Source organism: Drosophila innubila (genome assembly GCF_004354385.1).
Source record: "Drosophila innubila isolate TH190305 chromosome 3R unlocalized genomic scaffold, UK_Dinn_1.0 2_E_3R, whole genome shotgun sequence".
Lineage (NCBI taxonomy): Eukaryota > Metazoa > Arthropoda > Insecta > Diptera > Drosophilidae > Drosophila > Drosophila innubila.
The window spans coordinates 22,728,429-22,744,333 of record NW_022995380.1 but is presented as its reverse complement, the minus strand read 5'-3'; the positions used below and the strand labels follow the sequence as shown (position 1 = coordinate 22,744,333).

The 15,905-nt window shown below is 43.7% G+C and overlaps 5 protein-coding genes across 7 annotated transcripts; 3 read left to right on the top strand and 2 right to left on the bottom strand.

The window, feature by feature from the left end:
* The first annotated feature begins 121 nt into the window (after nucleotides 1-121).
* On the top strand, nucleotides 122-4,686 carry LOC117792625 (yemanuclein-like). The gene is made up of 6 exons (XM_034632833.1): nucleotides 122-1,244; nucleotides 1,303-1,515; nucleotides 1,579-2,419; nucleotides 2,479-2,626; nucleotides 2,695-2,934; nucleotides 2,999-4,686. Exons 1-6 carry the CDS (start codon nucleotides 981-983, stop codon nucleotides 4,656-4,658), a joined length of 3,366 nt encoding a protein of 1,121 aa, XP_034488724.1. The 5' UTR covers nucleotides 122-980; the 3' UTR covers nucleotides 4,659-4,686.
* Nucleotides 4,687-5,496: 810 nt separating this feature from the next.
* LOC117792628 (beclin 1-associated autophagy-related key regulator) lies at nucleotides 5,497-7,436 on the bottom strand. Its single transcript, XM_034632840.1, has 2 exons — nucleotides 7,042-7,436; nucleotides 5,497-6,944 (listed from the first exon to the last, which is right to left on the bottom strand). The coding sequence occupies exons 1-2, from the start codon at nucleotides 7,332-7,334 to the stop codon at nucleotides 5,732-5,734; spliced, it is 1,506 nt and encodes a 501-aa protein (XP_034488731.1). The 5' UTR covers nucleotides 7,335-7,436; the 3' UTR covers nucleotides 5,497-5,731.
* Nucleotides 7,437-7,722: 286 nt separating this feature from the next.
* LOC117790647 (pyruvate dehydrogenase E1 component subunit beta, mitochondrial) lies at nucleotides 7,723-10,495 on the bottom strand. 3 transcript variants are annotated; one of them, XM_034630147.1, is made up of 6 exons: nucleotides 10,450-10,495; nucleotides 10,144-10,383; nucleotides 9,681-9,842; nucleotides 8,297-8,708; nucleotides 8,110-8,229; nucleotides 7,723-8,043 (listed from the first exon to the last, which is right to left on the bottom strand). In XM_034630147.1, exons 2-6 carry the CDS (start codon nucleotides 10,333-10,335, stop codon nucleotides 7,847-7,849), a joined length of 1,083 nt encoding a protein of 360 aa, XP_034486038.1. In that variant the 5' UTR covers nucleotides 10,336-10,383; nucleotides 10,450-10,495; the 3' UTR covers nucleotides 7,723-7,846. The 3 variants fall into 3 exon arrangements, with proteins under 3 accessions (XP_034486038.1, XP_034486039.1, XP_034486040.1); XM_034630148.1 differs by having other exon boundaries at nucleotides 10,144-10,359; nucleotides 10,450-10,474; XM_034630149.1 differs by lacking the exons at nucleotides 7,723-8,043; nucleotides 8,110-8,229; nucleotides 8,297-8,708 and adding an exon at nucleotides 8,782-9,341.
* A 390-nt stretch (nucleotides 10,496-10,885) lies between these two features.
* Nucleotides 10,886-11,705, top strand: LOC117791738 (uridine diphosphate glucose pyrophosphatase NUDT14-like). Its single transcript, XM_034631607.1, has one exon. The coding sequence runs from the start codon at nucleotides 10,907-10,909 to the stop codon at nucleotides 11,627-11,629; it is 723 nt and encodes a 240-aa protein (XP_034487498.1). The 5' UTR covers nucleotides 10,886-10,906; the 3' UTR covers nucleotides 11,630-11,705.
* Nucleotides 11,706-12,062: 357 nt separating this feature from the next.
* Nucleotides 12,063-13,107, top strand: LOC117791739 (uridine diphosphate glucose pyrophosphatase NUDT14-like). The gene is made up of 2 exons (XM_034631608.1): nucleotides 12,063-12,495; nucleotides 12,557-13,107. The coding sequence occupies exons 1-2, from the start codon at nucleotides 12,092-12,094 to the stop codon at nucleotides 12,786-12,788; spliced, it is 636 nt and encodes a 211-aa protein (XP_034487499.1). The 5' UTR covers nucleotides 12,063-12,091; the 3' UTR covers nucleotides 12,789-13,107.
* The last annotated feature ends 2,798 nt before the right edge of the window (nucleotides 13,108-15,905 follow it).

Sequence of the window (15,905 nt, the reverse complement as noted above, 5' to 3'; positions counted from 1 at the left end):
ATTTATTTGTAAATAATAAGAATAATCTTAAATACTGAAATTATATAATCAAAAGTATGTCATTACAATTGAAATTGTGCATAAAATACTGCTGCGCAACAGTTTCGAGCGCCAAAGTGTGAACAGAGCTGATAAGAGCGAGACAGATATATTGCGAATTCGCGGCCAGTGCTGTTAAGCGCTCAAATGAATTAATTGCGGGGTCGGCGGCATGAGTGCAGTGAAAATGTTTAGCGTTGAAGACGGCAGCGCAAGATTTGATTAAGAAACAATTTACAAACTGTGCGTAAATATTTGAAAACCATAAGCTTAAACTAATAAATTACGCTCGCAATAGCCGTTGCGTTTAAGTGTCCATGATCATATCTGTGTTTGCCCCATGTGATTGTGTTGTTTGCGCCGGCTGGACGCCAAAATTACAAATTTATTTTCAATTGCAAAAATGAAAAAGTGACAAATATGTATATTGTAGGTGCTGCACTGGATTAATCTCAAGTGGCAGATAAAGAGCGCACGCAAGCAAATAACGTGTCTAATCAATGCAAATGTTTACGTTTATAGTTTAATTGCAATACAACAAGAATAAAAAAGTGAAAACAGGCCATGAGCTGGTAGAGTAGAGTAGAGTATTGTCGCTAGTGTGTGTGGTGTACGTGCACAAACAGAAGCAGTAACCGAAACAGACACAGAAACAGACATCACTGAAAGTCAGCAGGAGGTGGGGCCCGACATTGCCGTCGCTGTCGTCGTTGCCTTCGTCGTCACCGTCGTTGTTGTTGCCTTTGTTTTTGTTTGGCATACAAAACACGCGGCGTGCCGCTTAGCAAAAGGGCGGGAAGTTAAATTAAAACCGTTTTCGTTTGCAATTCGCATTTTCGTTTCATCTGTTCGGTATTCCTTTCCACACACAGTTTTCGTTACTCTGCATTTTACCGCGTGTGCATTCTGGAATTCAGCCTCACGATTGGGGGGCTGTGGAAATGTCGAAGCTGGGCGAGCACAAGCGTGTGTCCCTCACCACAATCAGCACTCAAAGGAGCAGTTTTAATAGCAAAGAAGCGGGCTTCAATGCTGTGCCGCCGATACTCTCGCGATTCGGTGACTTTCTGGACACGGATGCAGTGCAGCCCAACAAGAGCAGCAAGTCGGCCAACAAGAGTGTTCGACTGCAACTGGAATTGTTTGAAACGGACTCCAGTCGATATCCCGAGTTCAACTATTCCAAGCTCTTGTACCTGGAGAAGGTAAGTACCGTCCATTTATCCACGGTCGACTCGCCCATTTACCAAGTATCCTTTGTAGAAAAAGGCAAAAATGCTGAAAATGAAGACAAACACTGTCAGCACTGATCCATTTGCCGATAATGATGACGATGTGGCACGCATTGCCAAGGAACTGGAGGCCAAGTATGGCAATTCCTATGCCAGGGGACGTGGACGCCGCAAAAAGGATGATTTCCATGACATTGGCATGGGTTACGATGAGTCCGATTCATTTATAGACAATACCGAAGCGGTGAGCATTTTTTCTTTTAAAATCATGTTTGGTCAGTTTCTCATTTCTGGTTTTTTATTGCAGTATGATGAAATCTTACCTGAGGAGGTTGAGACTTTGGAGGGTGGATTTTATATTAATTGCGGCGCATTGGAGTTCAAGAACCTCAACAAGAAGTCAAGCACCAGGCGCACCGATGCCATCATCAAAATGCCGGAGAGATCACGCAAGCGTGTTGTCTCCAGCAGCTCGGATGATTCGTCCGAATCATCATCTGGATCATCAAGCGACAATGAACAGGATGGAGCAAATAATAAAGTCAGCAGTAACAATGATAACGATAACGATGATGGTGATGAGGACGACGAAGATGATGATGATGATGATGACGATGAGGATGAGGATGATGGCAGTGATTCGGACAGCGATAGTGAAAGTCTCGATGGCTCCGATAGCGACAGCGAAAGCCTCGATGATGTGGACAGTGCCAAATCTGTTAATACCAACGATAAAAAGAAATTCAAGAAAAATGCTGTAAAGTTACCCAAAACCAGTGCCGATGTCAAGCAGAAGGCCGCCACCAAGAAGACAAGCAATAAACTGAATGTCGCCACGTCCTCCTCGTCGAACTCGCCACGTCCCAATGCCATCGAAGTCTCAGACTCTGAGGAACGACAAGCTCAAGCCCAGGCTCTTAAGAAGGTTGTCAAGACCACAACCGTCAAGGATATGCTGAAGGCCAAACGGGATAGTTTCCTTAAATCCCAGGGCCAAGTCGATGGACCGTCCAAGAGCGTTGTCAATGGAGAAGTCAAGTGCACAACCTCAACGAATGTGGAGTCGAGCAGTGAGAATGGTGACACCGATTCTGCCAGTGAGCAAGGAAGACCCGAGAAAGGACCAAAGGGAAAGGATGGCAATGACAGTAAGCAAACTAATATGATCTTACTTTGGATTTATATTTAACTATGACTTTTATTGTAGATCTACGTACCGCGGATACCATTTTACCGGCAACACTTGATAAAGACATTCTGGCCAACATTAACAGCTTTAAGGAAATGGTTAGAAGCAGAGATTTGTGCGGCAAAAGGTTCTACTTTGATAGCAAACTGACGGCGCTGCTGCTCAAGTAAGTGGTGAAAGTAATGGGAAATGTATTGAACTTATAAACTTATCTCTTCTATGTCTGAATGGCAGGATCTACGAGGCTCTGCTTTGCACAGAGCGCAACGAAAGGAACATGGTGTTTGCCCATTTAGAGTATCAGCTGCAGCTGCCCAAATATTTCATACTGCGCAGGGGGAAGGCGCTACGTGCCAGGGAGGAGAAGAACAAGACTACAATTGCATTGGAGAAACTACGCAAGGCCGTGGCCGAGGTTATGCCCAAGGCTATTGCCGACTATGAGATCGAGTTGCATAGATTTGCGGAACTTGCGTAAGATACAGATAAATTTATTTGATTCCTTTCAATTTTTAATTAAACTATATATTTTATGCAGTGCGGCGGATGTTAATTCGGAGCATCCACCAAAGATGCCACGCAAGAAGTTCGAGTGGACCGATGAACTACGCGAGCGTCTCTACGAAGTCTACCAAGCACGATGGACATCCTATGCAGTGTTGGGCAAGCGAAAGGATTCACTCGAGCAGTTCATCAATGGATACCTTAAGGAAAAGTTAGTGGATCTGTGGGCCACCGGCTGGATGCGTTGCGAGGAACTGCAGCGTGAGATTAGACGACACAAGCACGACAGCAAAAAGCCTAAAGAGAAGGCAAAGAAGCCATCATCATCAACGGCAGCAGCGGCAGCGGTCAGTGGAAGCACAGCCACTGAGATTGTCGCACCAGCATCATCCACATCAACTGCCAACAATTATCTCAAACAATTGGATGAACTGACGGTCACTGAACAGAGTCGATCGCGTGCCAATTCCGATACGGATTCAGCTACAAGTGCCTCATCAAATAGTGTAAAGCGTAAACTTGATATTCCAGCCAACGGTGCTGTTGTGGCGACCGTTAAACCGCCCAAAATCAAGTTCCAACAACAGTTGGCGGCAACTCTTGCACAGATGTCACAGGCGGCGGCAGCAGCAGCAACAACAACAACAACAGGAGTTGGATCAATGCCAGCTGTTAACAATTACCTGAAACAATTGGATGATCTGACGGTCACAACACAGAGTCACTCGCGAGCCAATTCCGATACAGATTCGGTTGCAAGTGCCTCGTCAAGTGGCCTGAAACGCAAATCATCCACAGCACAATCGAAGCAAGTTGTCAAGCCGCCCAAGAAGAAGAAACAGCTGACGCAGACGGACACAATGATGACACAACCGAGCACGTCGGCGCAGGCAGCTGCATTGAATGCAGCTGTTGTGGCAGCTGCGGCAAGCATGTTGGAGCTGGCATCGCCCACCAAACAGACGGATCACAGCATCTACAACATTATGACGGCCTCAGCTCTCAACTCGGCACAGGCACAACCACAGCCACAATCACAGCCACACACTGCATTACATTCCACAACACGGCCAGTGCCGCATGTCATCAATCTGGATAACTATAAGAATCCCAGCGATATATTGCAGACATCACAGCAGTTGGCAGCTAATAATTGGACAAGTGTGCAAGCCGCTGTGGTGCGTTGCGAGAGCAGCAGCGAGTCGGATGGCGTCGAGATCGTTGGCGTTTTTCCAGCAGCTTCCAAAATGGCCAACACAGTCAGCAGCAAGTCGAGAACGAAGACAAGTCAGAAGAGTAAGGCCGCGTCAGTGATAAGCACAACGGGCACAGTGCCCAATGGCATCAATGGATCACTTGGCTTTAATCTCAACAATATGTACATCAACAACAACAATAACAATAACAGTGCTGGCAGCAAGCTGGGAGCTGGCGTCATACGTTCATCTGTTTCCCCAACAACAGGATCGTCGACAGCTGTTGCTTACGATCTCACTCGTAGTCCGAATATATTGAAGAAACTGTCGGATTTGTCGGCACTCGAGAAGCAAATGAATTGGTCACCATGCTCACTACTTTCCACACAAGGCCTTAAGGGTGCAGGCACGGCAGGATCAAATGCCGGCACTGGCGCCGGAACGGGCGCAACGGGTGCAGGGGCTGGTGTGGGAGCTGGAACCACATCGCATCAATGACATTTGGTGAATGCCACACAGCCCCAAACGGTGTCGGTGTCGGCATTCTACAATCACGAGCAGGCGGTGGCCGCGGCCCTTGTGCTCTCATCGATGAGTGCATCGGGTCGTTATGATGCATATGATGCGCAATTGGGATTATTGAATGGCTCTTTGGCCAGCGTATCATCTCAAATTGTCGCACCATCAATGACAACAACAGCAACAACACTGCCACAAGTATTTCTGAAGCCTTCCCCGCCGCCACCAGCCGCTGTCGATGGATTGTTGAGCGACTCTGCAAGAGCAGCAGCAGCAGCCACAGCTGCAACTGCAAGTGCAACAGCGGCACACGCGGCACATCACCTGCCCACAAAATATGTTTAAATTTACAATATTCGATTCTTAATTCGCTCCCAAAGCGATTCTAATTTTGCAAATGAAAGATATATATCTCCAAGAGTTGAAGAGATGACGACGTCGACGTTTAGTTAGTAGGTTTCATTAAAATTAAGTCAATATTCAGTTTTTAACATTTGTTTCGCTGCCCCAGATTGGCATTATGTACTATATCATTCACTGCCACGAAACTCAAGGGAAATATTTAAAAGTCATATATATTTACATGCATTCGGAAAGGGTATGCCAGGTTCGGTGTCATGTTCTTCTGTGTGTGTTTCGTTTCAAGTCTATGAAAAGATCCATCAAGTCCACCAAAACTAAAACTAAAAGTATGTACTTTGAATGATATATAAGATGAATCAAGCGAGTTGTATCTAGTTATCTACAGTGAACCAATTTTTATTAAATAAAAGAAAAATAAGTTATATTGTATAATAAAACAAAAAACAAAAGCGCATTTTCATTTTGGATACATCTATTTATACACGTACATCACCTAACAGAATTGTTATCTATTTTTTTTTGTCCCCATTCTGAAATCTATAATCTACTTCAGATTGTTAGTATTGTATTTTGTTTGGCATGGGGCACATTGATTTTTTAATGGTGGTTCACTTGATGGAGCTATCTCTCATATCTACCGCTTGTCGCTCCATTGAGCTTAACTTAATCTAGTTAAAATTAACAGGGTTTCACTTGATCCAGCGCAGCATTGAGGTGAATTTATTGGCTGCCATCGCAATTGTGGATTGTTGTGCCACCGCAGGTATCAGATTGGACTCTGTTGTCAGCTCGGGCTGAGACACACTAACACTCGGCACCGATTCCCAGTCCAGGCGCAGCGAGCTCTCATCTTCAGATTCCGATTCTGTGGCAGTTTCAATGCCAATGAGTAGGGAATCCACCGACTTCATAAGCGGCGCATTGTTCACATCCAAGTGACCGAATCGCCCTAAATCACTGCGCTCCAGATCCAATATGGCCAGTATATTCTCGAGGGTATGCTGCTCGTTGAGTGCTCGCAGTTTCACCTGCTGTGTGTAGGCCAGATACATGATGTTGTTGTTGACCCGACACACCTTGCGCAGGAACTGCTCCTCGTTGAGCAGCTTGCGACAGAAGTCGCCGTATGCCAGCTTATGTGGCAGTCGCACATTCAGATAGAAGCTGAGCAACTGCGTCAATTGTGCTGTGTATGTGAGAGCGCCTACAATGCGATAGGCCTCAAAGCGACTGGGCGTAATCTCGTTGGCCGTTGTCTTGGGCACATCGTCCTTGTTGTCGGACAGCCAGTCCAGGTAGGCGGAGTAGTCGCCATTGGCTGGCAGCGAGGGGCCCACAATCCGATATTGTACCTCACTGATTCCGCTGCCATGGAATACCCACTTACCCCGTATATACGAGGTGTTCTTGGCATCGGCCAGGGCTGCAATGGTTTCCGCCTCCTCGCTCCTCTCGGCGGTCACCTTACGCTGCTGCTCGTCCCTTAGCACCACCTCGGTGATGGGAAATATGTAGGTGACAAGCTGCTGTATGTCCCGGCGTGCCGTTTGCTTGATGCTGTCCAGCAGACCCAAGTGCTGTTGCCGAAGTTTATCGATGCGCATGGAACGATCAATCACATAATCCTCCAGCATTTTCACCTTGGTAGGATACTTGGGCAGATTCTTGCGTTTCTCCGCATTCGCCTGACGCAGTTCATCCCTCTGCTCGCCGAGCAGCTGCAGTCGCTGCGTCGTGCTGCCGATCAGCTGTTGCAACAGCTGCAGTTGCTCCCGCTTCGCCCGGATCGCAATCATGCGATTCTCGTTGCATTTGTGCTGTTGTATGAGATGCTCATAGCGATTGCTATAAGTTTTCAGGCTCGCCTGTAGATTGATATATTTCTGTTGTTTTTCCTGCAGGCTGAAATGTTAAAAAAGAATGCAATTAAACACATGTCATCATTGTGTGTGTGTGTGTGTGTGTGTAAGCGTGCATGCTTGTGTGTGTGCTTTACAACCTTTCAGTTCTCTCGTCAGAACTATGAGTAATATTTCCATTCTTGACACAAGTCCGACAATGCAGATGACGCTGTTGCTTGCAACATAGTGGACAGCGCAGTCCCGTGGTGCCACCCGCGCCACCAGCTGTTGTTGTCTTTACGCGCACATCGCAATTTGGATTCTTTGTGTAGCCAACGGCAACGCCATCACAGACATCTACCTCTTCTTCGTCGTCGTTTGTCGAGACGCTTGATAATTGAAAGTTTTCAGGCGCTTTGGAGCTTTCATCGGAGCTGGAACTGTTTGCCATTACAGTCAAATCATTGCACTTAATATGCGTAGTCAATTTTCATTGATAATTGTTTTTGTTATTGATACTTTTTCCCCTGACAAACCAGTGTTGGGCAACAACAATTGTTGCTGCAGCTGTCAGTGCTGTAAAATTCATTACCAGTGTCCAGGGCTGAATTAAGCACAAATTTAAATAAAAGGAAATGAAAAAATCTGCAAACGGCGCGCAATTTAAATTAAATTTATTTTTAGTTTTTTTTTGGCAATAATTTGGCAATATATAAACGAATGGCTAGAAAATGGATACCAAAGATGACATTTATATAAGTAAATAATAGATATTTTTATTTTCCGCAGAGATTTCGATTACCAAAAATTAAATCAACTTAAAATGTTGGAAAATGGCATGACAAAACAATTAAAATTTCACGTTTTCGATTTGCAACTGATTGTAAAATTTTGGACAACTGATGACCATCGAATCGATAAGAACAGTTAATTTAGTTAGCGTGTGGATTGTTGTCTAAGTGATTATTTAGCTCTGGCCTTTCCTCCGAGCACCTTAAGAGCAGCATCGGTTACATCCTGGACACGGGGCAGTGCATGCAGCTCCAACGTCTTGGCATAGGGCATGGGAACATCAACTCCACAGCAACGCCAGACGGGCGCATCTAGTTCGAAGAATGCCTGATCCTCCATAAACCGGGCACAGATCTCGGCGCCAACACCTGGGCGTGTATAATAACATTTACAAATAATTAAAGCTATATATTATGTGCATTTTCGCAGCTTACCATGTTGTGGCCAACCATTTTCCACTGTAATCAAGTGGTGGGTCTTACGGACTGAGGCGAAAATCGTTTCCATGTCCAGCGGGCGTATGGAACGCAGGTTAATAATCTCAGCTTCGATGCCTGAATTGTGTTAAACAAGTTGAGTTATTATGGAAAACCCAATTAAAATATTGCCACTTGGACTTGCCCTTTTTAGCCAACTCAGCGGCAGTCTGCAGCGCTGTCTCCACAGCTTTGGAATGCGCCACAATGGTTATATCCTTGCCAGGTCGCATAATCTTTGCCTTGCCAATTGGCACAAGGAAATCCACATCGGTGATTTTGTCATCAACGGGGAATGCAGTGCCGTACATAAGTTCGTTCTCCAGCATGACAACTGGATCGGGATCACGAATGGCAGATTTGAGCAATCCTCGGGCATCTTCAGTGTCGTAAGGTGAGACGACCTTCAGTCCGGGACAGTGTGCGTACCAAGCGGCAAAGCATTGCGAATGCTGTGCCGCAACACCAGAGGCAGCTCCATTGGGGCCACGGAACACGATGGGTACATTGACGGCGCCCGCAGACATGTAGAATGTCTTGGCAGCCGAGTTGATAACCTAAAGATTGAAGCAAGTGGTAATGTGTCAACTGTTTCCTAATTCTCATTAATGCCACTAGAGTAGATACCAATTCAAGTTTGTACACTCGCATTTTATTTGGTTCGCTTAGAGGTGTTTTCACTTAATGCCTAATTTCTGCTTAATGATAAATGCGGGCAAGCGTCGTCCCTTCCAGTAACGTGGCAATGCCACATCGTTGGCCTGTCGCAGTGTCTCGGCCACATGCTGCTCCGCACTGAAGCTCTCCGCCTGCTTGATCTGTGCCAATAATTGCGCCTGGAATGCCTTCTCCTTGCGCATCTCACGACGTTGCCTCACTTTCGCCCATTCGAACTTCATCTTGCGACGCAGCTTCTTTAGCTTATGCTTCTTCATCTTGCGCCGCCGAATGACAATCAGACGAGCTGCCTCCATTTTGTCGGGTTTACTCTTGTCCAGCGGCGGAGCAATTATTTCGCCCACACGCTCCCTCTGCAGAATGTCATTGATCTCAGTTAGCCAAGTGGAGCGTGGACTCTCGATGATTTTGTTGTACGGCAGCTGACGATCACCGATGGGCTGGGGCTGATGTTTTAGGCCGGTTGGTGGCTGACGCAGGAGGAGACTGCCGGCGGGTTTAAGCAACTTGGCCTGCACATAATTGGATAATATGGGTGATATTAGTCATTCAATCTAATTCTCAATCGTTGTATCTTGTTGGACAGCAGCAGCAGCAGTTTAAACTGATTCTAAACCCATATTATCCCATTACGTTTAAATGAAGACAATTTGAAGCGAGCTTGTGACAAACTTGAATTGGTATTCAACTCTAGGTAGACTAGGTGGGCATTAATTGGTAGTTGACGTGTTTGGTATTTCATGAGATAATATGAGTAGTTAAGCTACTGCTTGGTTGTGTGTACAAGGAGTGTGTGTGTGTGTGTGTAGCGTATGTGTGTGTGTGTGTCGTAGGGTGCATGTGGTACTCACATGATCGATGGCCTGCATTGAGAAGTTGAAGGTCATGAACTCGCAAACGGGCCGCAAACCGGCCATGGCAGCACCCACCGCAATGCCAGCGAATCCCATTTCTGTGATTGGCGTATCGATGATACGCTTGTCTCCATACTTCTTCCACAGTCCACGTGATACCTATAAAAAAAAAGGACACAAATCAATAAATTATACATTCGAACTTGACTCGCAACTTGTGTTCTCGATTTGTGCGTTATCGGTCACAAAATCTCAGTGTGACCTCTGCAGGAATTGTAATCAGCAAATTGGAAAGCGTTCGATACCCCTTCCCATACACCATCCAACTAACTGTTTACTGCCCCGCAAATTCTCCCCTTAGTTGGAACAGCTGTCAGTGCGCCGACAAACTGTCACTTGGGGCTGGCTGTGTTTACGTAATCGTCATACAAGTGGCAAAGTCACACAAATCTTTTCTCACCTTATAGGCACCATCGTACTGTGCTACCTCCTCGCCGAGCAGGAATACGCGATCATCTCGGGCTAATTCGTCGTCTAAGGCGCTGTTAAGACCATCACGTACCGTCATTTGCTTGACGGCCAACACTCGTGGGGTTGTGGAAAAGGCTCTCTGAGCGGCGCAAGCCGCCTGTGTCAGTTTGGAGCGCAGCATATTCACTTTGTTGTTCGACCGATTCTTGTTGTTGCAAACGATAACTTGCTGTTAAATTATTTGATAATTTCATACATTACCTAATAAAAAAATAAAACAAAATTTAATACACACCGACAAAACGACTTTTCGCCCCCAACAGAAATGTCAGAATATTTTTTTCCTATTTTCACAACACTATTTTTCACCTGCATATGGGCTGCCAACTTTTTTTAATATGACTATTAAAACGCATCGAAAAAGGGGCTGGCAGGCTTAAATTTAAATTTTAGCACTAAGCAAATATAATAGCAAATAGGTTATTTGCTTAGCGATTTAAGGTAATGCAAACTTCAAAAATTAAAAAAAGGTATATGAAAAAAATACAACAATTTTGTTGGGTGGCATCTTTTAAGCTGGGTGACAGCCCTTTGTTACAAAACGCGGCGCAAAACGTTCGTTGTCAAATCAATGAAGAAAGAAAAAGAAAATTAACTATTTGTGCTGCTAACGAAATTAAATTAAAGCAATCGAAATCACAATCAAATTTTTAAGCACAGTAAGCTAGGCCGTTTGAAGCTCGACATTTCATATGTTTAAAAGTTTTTACAAACGCGCATTCCGGTGCTTTCTAAGCTCGAGTGCCATAAAAAATGTACCACCAGTTGTATGCCACGGCGGGCCGATAAGTAATATAACAAAAGTATGGTTCACACCATTACCTGACAAATCGAAATGGATAACACCATGCAAGGTGCACTATGTGGAAAATGGTCAGAAGAAAGATCGTGATATAATTAAAATATTCGATGGAGTTATGGTCATCTTGTTCAATATCTCGCGGCAGAAACTCATCTATGTGCGACAATTCAGGGCTGCAGTGTATCACGGCATTATAACAGGAAATTCCCTTGAAATACCCAAAGGGGATATTGACTTGATCAAATATCCACCCGAGATGGCCGTTACACTGGAACCTTGTGCTGGACTGATTGACAAAAGCAAAAGCTTGCCGGAGATTGCGCGCGAGGAGGTGCTTGAGGAATGCGGCTATGATATTCCAGTCAAAAGTTTCGAGTTTATTTATGCATTCAAATCGGGCGTTGGCGCCTCAAGCAGTACTCAAACCTTTTTCTATTGTGAGGTGTGCGATGCTCAAAAGGTTTCCAACGGAGGTGGCATACACGATGAGGTCATCCAGGTAGTGGAGCTATCAATTGAAGATGCCAGGCAAATGGTTAAAACAGGTTCAACTATAATTGGTGGTCCGAGTACTTTGTTAGGCACTCTATGGTTTTTAGCAAATAAGACATGAATTTTAATTTAAAATTAAACTTGTTAACTTGGCCTCTCGGCATATTGTTGCTAAAATGAACTAACAAAAAATTAAACTGCGCGCGTTTAAGTGAGGAGCAAATTGCTATTGAGGAGTTCACAAAGTGGTACATGTTGCCAGATCGGAAATTTTTGCAGGGTGGCAGCCTTTGGTCCGGGTGACAGCATTTGGGCCAGGGTAAATTTATTTAAGGTGACGTGTTCTCTTTAAGGTACCTATTATAATAGTTCGAAAGCAATTGTTCGGTCCAGCGTCTCTCTCTGAGAGCCGAGCTGTCCCTTTTAATAAATAGACCTTGCGCTGGAACGAATGTTTGCTTTCGAACTGTCAAAGTAGGTACCTCAAAGAGAGCAACTATATTAAAGACGTGACCTTTAATAATTACACCTTGTTCTCATCTGATTTGTCAGCTGTAGGCGGCAGTTGTGATATTGTTTTAACATGGAAAACATTACAAAGGTCTGGCTGGGCCCGCTGCCCGCGGATTCCCCTTACGTGAAACCCAATCGCATGTACTATGTGCAAAATGGCGTCGAGAAGAATTGGGATCTGTTGAAGGTGCATGACAGCGTTGCCATTATATTGTACAACACAACACAACAGAAACTTGTGCTGGTTCGTCAGTTTCGTCCAGCCGTTTATCACGGCGTCATCACCAGTGAGTTGGGCAGCTTTGACGAGGTTGATCTGAAGGCTTTTCCCCCAGCAATTGGCGTGACCTTGGAACTGTGTGCCGGCATTGTTGATAAGTCCAAAAGCTGGGAGGAAATTGCACGCGAGGAGGTTCTGGAGGAATGCGGCTACGATGTACCCGTGGAGCGCATTGAACAAGTTTTGATTTACCGGTGAGTCACACATATATCCATTGCATTTCTACAGAACTGAAATACATTATTAATTTGGCAGATCGGGCGTTGGCGCCTCGGGTGCCAAGCAGGCCATGTACTACTGCGAAGTGACGGATGCTGATAAGGCCAACAGCGGCGGCGGCGTCGAGGATGAAATCATCGAGGTTGTCGAGCTATCACTGGAGGAGGCCAATCGCATGGTACAACAAGGTGCCGTTGTCAATAGTCCGCCCACCTGTCTGATGGGCCTGATGTGGTTCTTTGCAAATAGGGCACCCAAAAGCGCTTAGCCGAAAACGTGTTATCTCGCTTAACCGTATTATCTAGTTGATAACAACTTGAGAATGATAATACTCCAAACTGCAATATTTATGTACACACACACTGAGAGAAAACTTCGTATGCTTTCCAATTATGAACCGTTAACACGCTCAGCGTATAGAAATTTTCAATGCCTTTCGAGTCTAAATCGATAGTACATAAATACACAACATAAATATGTAAATACATATACGTACTATATTCTTCCATAATCTGTATGTTTGAGAATAAACTGTACTTCCAAGTACAGCAGTGGACATACAAATAGCACCAACAAAAACAAAAGTATTTATCAGGTGTGTTTCAGAAATGTAAACCAACAAAATTGTATGGTATTTTGGTTGGTTTGTATTTCTGGAATTTCCCTTTATAATATTGTATGCTATTTAATTTAATTTTTGCAATATTTTGTGCTTTTTATATGGCTGTAACTGTAAGTACTAGCTGTGAAATCGGTCAAGTGGATGCGCGAATGTGGTTAATGCTGAAGTGCTCCCCGCCCGTGTTGGCCAACAACTCTTGACAGCCTTAAGAGAGGCAAGCCAAGTGCATAAATCTCAAATAAATCAAAAAGCCGCCAAGCACACGCGAACTGAACTGTGCTGCAATCTGCAAAAAGGGGCAGGCAGCAGCAGCTTCTGCTTGCAACTGCAACTGCGGCAAACTAAACTGAACAACAAGTTGAGGTACGCTTCGATCCAAACCGATTCCGAAGAGTCGAGTTGAATCGCGTCGAGACGCGACGAGCCGTGTGCCGTTTTTGGGCTGTCAGGCAATGGGCAATGTGTTGCACAGCTCAGGTTACTTATTTATACACAGGCATAGGCATTTTAGCTGCTGCTGCAACCGATGATGCTCCTGCTCCTGTGTCTGCCCCTGTGGCTTCGTCAGAAGTTCAGCGGTCACGGCGAGCGGTGAGCGTGGAAATTTATTTACTTCAAAGCCATGATTTGGCAATATTTCAACATTCAACACTGCAATAGAATTTCTTTTTTATACCCTTGCAGCAGGGTATTATAATTTTGTTTAGAGATTGGAGATTGGAACAAAGTAAATTAAATGGAATAATTCCCATCGAATTTTACAATTTAAAAAAAAGGATGTGAATTTTTATTTTGTTAAAATATTTTCTTGACTAACTATATGTACATGTATTCTTGATCAGGACAAAGAGTTAAGTCAATATAGCCATATGCGTATCAAGCCTTCTTGATTAAATTTTGGTCCAGATCCTTCCTTTTGGTGCAGGCAGTATATATTTAAAAATCGGCTAGATCGGGTTATATCATATAGTCGATCAATTTTAATCGGTCGACTATGTCATGTAGCATAAATAGCAACGATAACTCGAAAATTTAATAAACATGTAGTTCTTTGAAAAGGCATTAAATCTTCGGTGTGATGAAGTTAGCCTTTCCTTTTTGTTTAATTTTTTTTTTACCTTTACAAAGCTGATTTCCTTTTTTCCGCTCCTGTGGCTGCCACCGATGTTGCCATTGTTGTTGTTGCTGTTGTTGTTGCTTTACGCTATGTGCGTGCATTCGATTTGCAGGAGATAATCAAGGCCAGAACAGTTGGAATAACGTCTGCTCGCTTGCGTGTTAACCTCATGTAAATTATGGACGTACCAGCAAAAGAATCAACAGAAATGCGAGTGTTGAAAATTATATTTAATTTGCATATGTGTGGACAAACGAGCAGCAGTAGCCTCGTGCATGAACGTTCACGTCTCACAGATAGTCATTACACTCCCCTTCCCTCTTCTCATTCGAAATATTCAATATGACGCACTTTTGAGTCTGCAGACAAATGCAAATTAGTTGTGGGAGTTGTTGTTGATCAGGTGTTCTTTGATATTCTTAACCTGGCTGTGTTTTGGAATTTCCGCCCGTGTCGAGGGCTGCCAAACAATGTGACTCAATTTTAAATGTCCGTTACAGGGGTGACAAATCAGACAGCTTGCGAACGTATTTACATTGCAAATGCATTGACATTGCTGTTGTTTTCGAACTACGAATTTTCTTTTAGGAATTACAAAAAAAATAGAAAAGATATGAATAAGAGTTTAAATAACCAAAATAAGGATGAATAAAATAAATTTATAAATTAAAAAAATTCAACTATGCAAAATATTCAGAGTACAAAAATTAGGAAATTGGAAAGAGAAAAATATTTTATATTCTATTGAATTTTTAAACATGGGGCACAATAGTTCGACAAAATGTTGTCTATTTGGTTTATTTTTTAGATTGATTCGGAAACTTAGCAAAAATATAAAACAGTCAAATGAAAATTTTTTAATAATAAAACATTTTGGATTTTGTGTTTTCCTTAATTTTGTCATCCAAATATTGTTTCCTAATTTGTATTCCCAAATAATATTTTTTCCTAATTTTATTTCCATATTAAAAGCTTGATTTCCAAACTTTTTTGTACAATTGTTGTTATTCTTAGTAATATTATTCGGCATTAGTGTAGGAAATCGTCTTATTTATATGAGAGCTTTTTACTTCCGGTTCACAACTGATATGTATGAGAGATAGTAGTTGTGTTATTGCTGTTGGTGTTGTTGTGTGCTCCCAAAGGCGTCTGTTGTGATATGGCTGTCAAGCCAACAACCATCGCCTGTCATTGCTTCTGTTTTGTGTTAAAACTCCCCAAGGTGTTGTGCAACGCGTTCTCATCTTGAACCGATTTGAAATCAACTAGCGAGTGATTGGTTTTACCTTTACAGTATTAAAGTACGTTGTGCAAGTCCAAAGTACAAACTGCAAAGAGATCTACAATTATTTCATAATCACGTCCCAATTTATGTTGCTAGAGCAGCAGCTATAACAACAACAACAGCAACTGTTGAGTTTGCTATTTCAAATCAAAGCTTCTTTCTATTTCTATTCCTTGGACGCTGCTGTTGCTTTTGTTGTTGTTGATGTTGCTGACTGACCCCAGTTCGTTGCTATGGCTGAGAACCAAAGCTCAAAATGGCGTCCGCACACGAGGGCTGCAACGGAACGCAAAAGGAACGGAACGGAACGAAGAAATCGCGATCATGAGTTCAGTGCGCATGCGAAAATTAAGTGCAGCCA

Excerpts from the sequence above, each read along its gene's own strand:
- LOC117792625 (XM_034632833.1), top strand. The coding sequence starts at position 981 with ATGTCGAAGCTGGGCGAGCACAAGCGTGTGTCCCTCACCACAATCAGC. Across the intron at positions 1,245-1,302 it reads AGCTCTTGTACCTGGAGAAG|AAAAAGGCAAAAATGCTGAA; the intron begins GTAAGTACCGTC and ends TATCCTTTGTAG. Across the intron at positions 2,627-2,694 it reads CTGACGGCGCTGCTGCTCAA|GATCTACGAGGCTCTGCTTT; the intron begins GTAAGTGGTGAA and ends TCTGAATGGCAG.
- LOC117792628 (XM_034632840.1), bottom strand. The coding sequence starts at position 7,334 with ATGGCAAACAGTTCCAGCTCCGATGAAAGCTCCAAAGCGCCTGAAAAC. Across the intron at positions 6,945-7,041 it reads TCTGACGAGAGAACTGAAAG|CCTGCAGGAAAAACAACAGA; the intron begins GTTGTAAAGCAC and ends TTAACATTTCAG.
- LOC117790647 (XM_034630147.1), bottom strand. The coding sequence starts at position 10,335 with ATGCTGCGCTCCAAACTGACACAGGCGGCTTGCGCCGCTCAGAGAGCC. Across the intron at positions 8,230-8,296 it reads CGCTGAGTTGGCTAAAAAGG|GCATCGAAGCTGAGATTATT; the intron begins GCAAGTCCAAGT and ends AACACAATTCAG. Across the intron at positions 8,044-8,109 it reads AAATGGTTGGCCACAACATG|GTGTTGGCGCCGAGATCTGT; the intron begins GTAAGCTGCGAA and ends ATACACGCCCAG.
- LOC117791738 (XM_034631607.1), top strand. The coding sequence starts at position 10,907 with ATGTTTAAAAGTTTTTACAAACGCGCATTCCGGTGCTTTCTAAGCTCG.
- LOC117791739 (XM_034631608.1), top strand. The coding sequence starts at position 12,092 with ATGGAAAACATTACAAAGGTCTGGCTGGGCCCGCTGCCCGCGGATTCC. Across the intron at positions 12,496-12,556 it reads GAACAAGTTTTGATTTACCG|ATCGGGCGTTGGCGCCTCGG; the intron begins GTGAGTCACACA and ends TTAATTTGGCAG.